General features: G+C 53.9%; 1 protein-coding gene across 1 annotated transcript; it reads left to right on the forward strand.

Annotated features, from left to right (window-relative positions):
* The first annotated feature begins 1,237 nt into the window (after positions 1-1,237).
* Positions 1,238-2,751, forward strand: LOC119099764 (uncharacterized). Its single transcript, XM_037222827.1, has 3 exons — positions 1,238-1,267; positions 2,113-2,297; positions 2,418-2,751. Exons 1-3 carry the CDS (start codon positions 1,238-1,240, stop codon positions 2,749-2,751), a joined length of 549 nt encoding a protein of 182 aa, XP_037078722.1.
* Positions 2,752-5,997: the final 3,246 nt, after the last annotated feature.

Consider the following 5,997-nt stretch of genomic DNA (forward strand, 5'->3'; position numbering starts at 1 on the left):
TTCAATCCAATCCGATTTCAATTTGAAGCAGCCACTCACCTTTCGCAGACGCGGGCCCGCCTACCGTTGCGAGGTTGGTGAACGGACAGGTTTTGAATTACTTTTGGTAGTACATCTATGTTAAGAAATCTTATGATGTCGATCTTGTTCCAAATTGCCTGTCATTATATACGTTGATGGACAGATGGATGAAGCCAAAGCAGTATTAGATCTTATACCATATCCGTTCAGACATACAGCTATATCTATCGTAGCAAATGCCACCAGATGTTACAAAACCAATCGCCTTGCGTGGTGAATTAAAATACTCAGATCTCTTTCTACGCGCCTCATTTCTCCTCAGTCAAAATGGCTCAATACTGGTCTCAAAAGTGCAGCAACCCATTGGAAACGTGCTTCGTAGTGTCACTTCTGACACAGTGTCAGCTAGCCGAACGCCCACAGCTGATTATCTCTCCTGCAGCGCGTTCCAGCTGCTGACGTAGGCGCCAGGGCCCCCTCCAGGCCAGCACCATCTGCGGCAGCCGTGCGGTGGTGGGCTCGTGGCCTCCCCCCCCCCCCTCGGGCGGGCCACTAGGTCATCCGGCGCCGGAGCGCGTCGTCTTTCGTTTCACTTCAGCGCACGCGGCTCGAGGCGCGGACACCAACGATTTCCACGCATTGGCGGCGGCACTGGAGCCGACGAAATTGAGCTGAATAAATATTTAACTGCCCGCCGGGCCGTTGACACCCTGGTGATCTGGTCACGCGGCGCAGCGCGGTCTCGAGGAGCTGGAGGCTTTGTCCGCTAGGCACCCTTCGGCTGCTCAAATACAGGTTTGCAGCAGTAGTTAAGCCACCCCTGTGCCGCATGCTGTACGGGCGAATACATTACTATCCGATGAGCATACACTCATACCTCTTTTCGGTCATTATCCAGATAGACGTATTAACAAGTGATGAGAAAGGATGGCAGTTGTAAATGCCGGGCTATTGGCGTGTTTTCATTAGCTAGCTGTTGTTTTTCCCCGGAGGCATCCGCCACAGTCACTCACTGAGCTTCTGTTTGTTAAAAAAGTTCGTAGCCGCCGTCTAACGATTTGCAACAGAGCTGCCACCTTGCCGGGTTTTGAGAGCCTAGCCGCGGTGCATAAAACATTAGAAGAAGTTCTGGCGGGCTAGAAAACCGAGCATAATCTTCGCGCGCTCAGATCATGCATAAGAAATGCCTCGCCCGCTCGACTTCAACCACTAAGCAATGGAAACAATCCTCGACAACAGCTTGCAAGTACACGCAATTTCGGTAGCTGTGTGAGGTAGATGGTCAAAAGATTAACTCCTGGGGCTTGGCACGGGAAGCCATCAGCGTTACTCGGAATGCATACATGAGCGGTTTACTTCTCGCGAAACGCTCGCACGCGACAATATCGGCCCCTTTAATCATCGCGCTGCCATGACCGCCAGGATGTTTGCCGGGCGGCCTCGCCTTCCCGGCTGATGTCCTGGTAACAACAGCGCTGCCGCGGCCCCGCCCCGTGTGACCAGCAGCTCCGCGACAGGATATGAGGCGGGGTATCGGCGCCGTGTCGGCCCCGTGGGACCCTACCCAGCCCACGGCCCGGCCCGGCCCCTCCGCCCGCCCCGTGGGGGAGCGCCAATCGGCAGTGCACCGCACCGAGAAAGGGAGAAACAGAGAGAAAGGGAGAGAGAGAGGAAGGGAGTGAGGGAGGGAGAGGAAGAGGAAGAGGGAGAGAGAGGGAGAGGGTGAAAGGGAGAGAGAGGGGGAGGCGAGCGCCAGTGGAAGTCACCCCTTGCACGGCTGCCAATCCTCTTCTGATCCAGCTGTGACCCGCCGCTGATGTGTGCTTTTGCTCAGTTGCAGGTGATCTGGTAATGGAGTCCGTGTGGTTCACGCCTGGCAGTGGCGGCGGCGGCGCTCGGCTGCTGCGTGACGGCCGTGACAGCCGTGACGGGCCGTGACGCGCGGACATGGAGCGCCAGCTGCCGGCCGTCAAGGTGTGGCTGACGGCGGACGGTATTCGCCGCGGTGCAACAGCCGACGACCAGGTCAGCCATCTGAGCCTGGACCTGGCCGACGAGCTGTGGCCGGCCCGACCGGCCACCGGCCGCAAGCCGTCGCTGGCGCTGCTCGAGCAGCGTCGCGCCACGCCCAACCGACTGGAGCCGCTGGTGCCGCCGGCGCACCGGCGCCGCAGCTCCGGCGCCTCGACCGCCTCGCTCGACTCGACGGCCGACGGCTCGCGGCGCGGCTCGGCCGTCTCGCAGCGCTCCTCCAGCCTGGCGAGCGAGTGCAGCTCGTGCGGCCGCGGCGCGCGGCCGCCGCCGCCGCCCGACAGCCGGCTGGCGCCGCCGGCCGGCGTCATCGAGCCGCGCCGCCTCTCGCGCTCGTCGGCGGGCTCGCGCGGCTCTCGGCTCAGCCACTCGTACGAGCTGGCGGCGCTGCGCCGGCCGTCGACACTCTCGCGACTGAGCCAGACGCTGTCGCTCAGCTCGCAGCGCGGCTCCGTCTACTTCGTCAAGGGCCCGTTCGACGACGCGCAGTGGGCGGTGCTGCCCGGGCCGCAGCGGCTCACCTTCACCCAGCGGCTGGCCTTCCCCACGCTGGCCGGCGGCGAGATGCGCCACAAGCGGCGCGACCCGTTCAACGAGACCGAGGCGCACATGAACCTGTTCGCCAAGCTGATAACGGTCGTGATCCTGTGCCTGGTGTTCGTGCTGCTGATTGGGGTGATGTATAAATTTCTCAGGTAGACGCGACCTACCGCGTCACGCAGCGCGCGGTCGGACGCGGCGCGACGTTCCCCTCCTCCGTGTCCCCTTTCGCGCCCAGCGCATCGTGTCGGATGCGTGCGTCCGGCGCTGATGGTGGACCGTCTCGGAAGAGTAGTGCTCACACGGTTCTGTCGGCCGGCTACCTGTTTCCAAGTTGGATCGAGCGCGCCGCCGAGCCTCCAGCGGACGGCGGGGTCGCCCCAATCGTGCCGGTTCGTCGCTCGCCTGCCCCGGCCGACACTCGGGCGATGTGTGCGAGCGCGTTTGTATGACAGGAATTGAATAACAGCGTGTGGTGTTACACGAGTGGCGGCCTGAGCCCCATTCATACTTCGCTGTGCCCCCCCCCCCCCCCTCCCTCCCTTCTCCACTCCATTGCATCGGCATCATTTATCGGGAGGGTGTGGAGTGATTGAATGCGGCAGCAGAGCTAACGTAACAATTCGAACTGACAGCCCATTTCAGACCGACTTGTCGTCGATTGCAGACGACAATGTAAGAATGATGGGCATCATGTACGCGCAATATTCTTGAAAATTTTGCAACCATAAATACCCACGCAATTTATCTGGGTATCATAATGTCTAATTTGGGGACAACAGACGAAAGGCAGATTGGAATCCTTTTTCGGTGCTAGGTATGCTGCGGATGTAATAATCGTTCCATCTTCACCTTTTGGTGTTTAAGCATAAGCACAACGTTTCGGTCGGACAACTGTCGGCCACCGTCAGTTTTACTGAGTCCTGAAAAGGACTAGAGGGTGCTTGACTTTCAACCATTTGCGCGACACAAACCACATTGTCCCCTTGACGTCGCTGGAATTCTAACCGGGGTCTTCCGGTTATGAGTCCAGCGCTTTAACATCGAGCTGGCCGAACCGGAGAGGAGCTAGCTGGCCGAGATGCTGTAGATATACTGACATACCAGACTAGGACAATAGTCGGAACAATTATTCCATCTGTCATACGAACGCATCATCTCAATCATGGCGTGAAGCGAAGTATGCTGCTCAAGTCACTGTTGCGATAATGCAACGGGCGCATTTAAATTTAAATACCGCACTGTGACCAAAGAATTGTCCCTTTGGCTAAGCATGAACCATTTCCAATTCAGCTTGATCAAACTTAAAACTGCACCGCCAACAAATGTAAGGACGTGCGCGAAAGTTGTAAGTTCGATTCACGTGCAGGTGTACTTATAGCAGGTGATAGGACATTTCAAACAAATTTCCTGAATGGTTTGCGGCGGGTAATTATCAAACTGTAAACAGTACGGCGCTTACAGATGTGAGTCAAATTTATCACGACATAATTTTGTTTTCTAGCATTAATATAGGCCCCCTTAGATTTAGCAGCTGTTCGCTGACCTGACTTGTATATGCACAACATTTCCAGGTTCCAGGCTGCCTTCAATGTTAAGTTATTTGCTATTGACGCTGTGAAATTACACTGTGCCAAACGTGCATTGGAGGAAGATGAATATCTGGGGTAAAAGATCATTTAAATAAGTAGGATGTTTTGTATAAGTTGAGAAGCTTATGATGGTGACATTATTCGACGCTAAAAAACAACCAATCCTTAACTGTACGCTCTGTCTGCATCATCACAGTCAGGTGTAGGGGTATACTTTATCTGTCAATGTCCGAGAAAACCAGATCGCCGTGAGGTGAAACATATACTCTTCGCCACGTGAGCTTCATGACGTCACACTGTCGTGATATGTTGCAGAGCATGTCAAACCCTGTAGTTAATATAGAACATGTGTGTTACCAATCCCTGTCACTCTAGTGACTGGGACCGCCCACCGGATGCTTGCATTTACATTACGCTCAAATTTGGAAAAACCAATTGCGCTCTGATAAGAACTGAATATGGTAAGCCGGCCGGACCAATAATCAAGTGAAGAGCATCACATAGCAAATGCATCGGTAATTCACCTAAACTAGCTACAAACTAAATTAGCTATAAACTAGCTCTATTATCGCCCCATCAAATCGTTGCAACTATTTTCGCGCCAAAACTCATGTTATATTGTTATGAAATTCGGTAACATAACAGCCCTTCTTACAACTTTTTATATTTTCTTTTTTAACTGAACACGTGAACAACAAGAAGTGCGCTTATGGAAAGGAATTGCTCTTAGGCCCAACCTCTTCCATTTGGCCTGCACATCTCTCGTTGGGACCGAACTACGGCCGCCCGACCACCACCTATGATCAGCTTCGCGTGGAGCCCGGCTCCATGAGTGGATTAAATCACCTCGCGGAAAAAATGTACCAAAAATATCCTATTGCGGTTGTGCCGTCGGCCGATTGGGGAGTGAAGTAGGATAGCTGTCGCTCAATGGCGCATAGGCCGATGGCGTGCCCGGCTGCGTGCGGCCGGGGTGACGACCCCGCACGAGCGGCGACGCCGCGCTGGCATGCCGTCTGGGCCGACCGGCGGTGTCGACGGCGCAGGCGGTGTCAAAATGAGGTGAACGTTAGCGAAACGACACGCGGTATGCTTAAATAACGTTATCCCAGCATGCATTTTTCCAAGCTTTGACGGATTCTGCGCATGCTGACCGTAGCGTCCGTAACAGGCGCGCATTGTGATGACTTGTTGGAAGTGTGAAAATGTATACTGCACGCTGCACGCGCGCACGCACCCACCCACCCACACACACACACACACACACACACACACACACACACACACACGCACACACGCATACATACACACACATACACATACACATGCACGCACACACACAAATATGCATACATATATATATATATATATATATATATATATATATATATATACATATATATATGTATATACATATAAACATATATGCAATACATCATCGGGGACAAAGATCGTTTCCCTGCGATGCTCTACACGAGGCGTGCGGCAAGACGTTCGTGGAAGTTCATGTATGAGCATGACCGCAAGGAGGCATGCGAACGTGACTGGCTTTACAGTCCAATTTTATGTCCCCGCTCTTTTAATATTTTCGTGACTACATGTAGTACTATCATTACCCGTGACAATATCAATATATTATACCCAAATAAACAGCGGTATCACGCATCACTTCCTTCGACAGGCTTGGTGTGTTCGCTCCAGCGTGGATGATGTCCAAGAGGACCGAAATGGATATTCGATCAACAGGTGATGATCAACAGGTGATGACTTGAACCCCCGTCGTTAAGTTGTTCAGAGACAGCCGCTGCAAGGT

This window comes from Pollicipes pollicipes, unplaced genomic scaffold (genome assembly GCF_011947565.3).
Source record: "Pollicipes pollicipes isolate AB1234 unplaced genomic scaffold, Ppol_2.1 Scaffold_4881;HRSCAF=5763_pilon_pilon_pilon, whole genome shotgun sequence".
Classification (NCBI taxonomy): Eukaryota; Metazoa; Arthropoda; class Thecostraca; order Pollicipedomorpha; family Pollicipedidae; genus Pollicipes; species Pollicipes pollicipes.

Coding starts and splice junctions, on each gene's coding strand:
- LOC119099764 (XM_037222827.1), top strand. CDS start 1,238: ATGGAAACAATCCTCGACAACAGCTTGCAA. Junction 1,268..2,112: donor TCCTCGACAACAGCTTGCAA/GTACACGCAATT, acceptor ACCGGCCGCAAG/CCGTCGCTGGCGCTGCTCGA. Junction 2,298..2,417: donor CTGGCGAGCGAGTGCAGCTC/GTGCGGCCGCGG, acceptor CTCTCGGCTCAG/CCACTCGTACGAGCTGGCGG.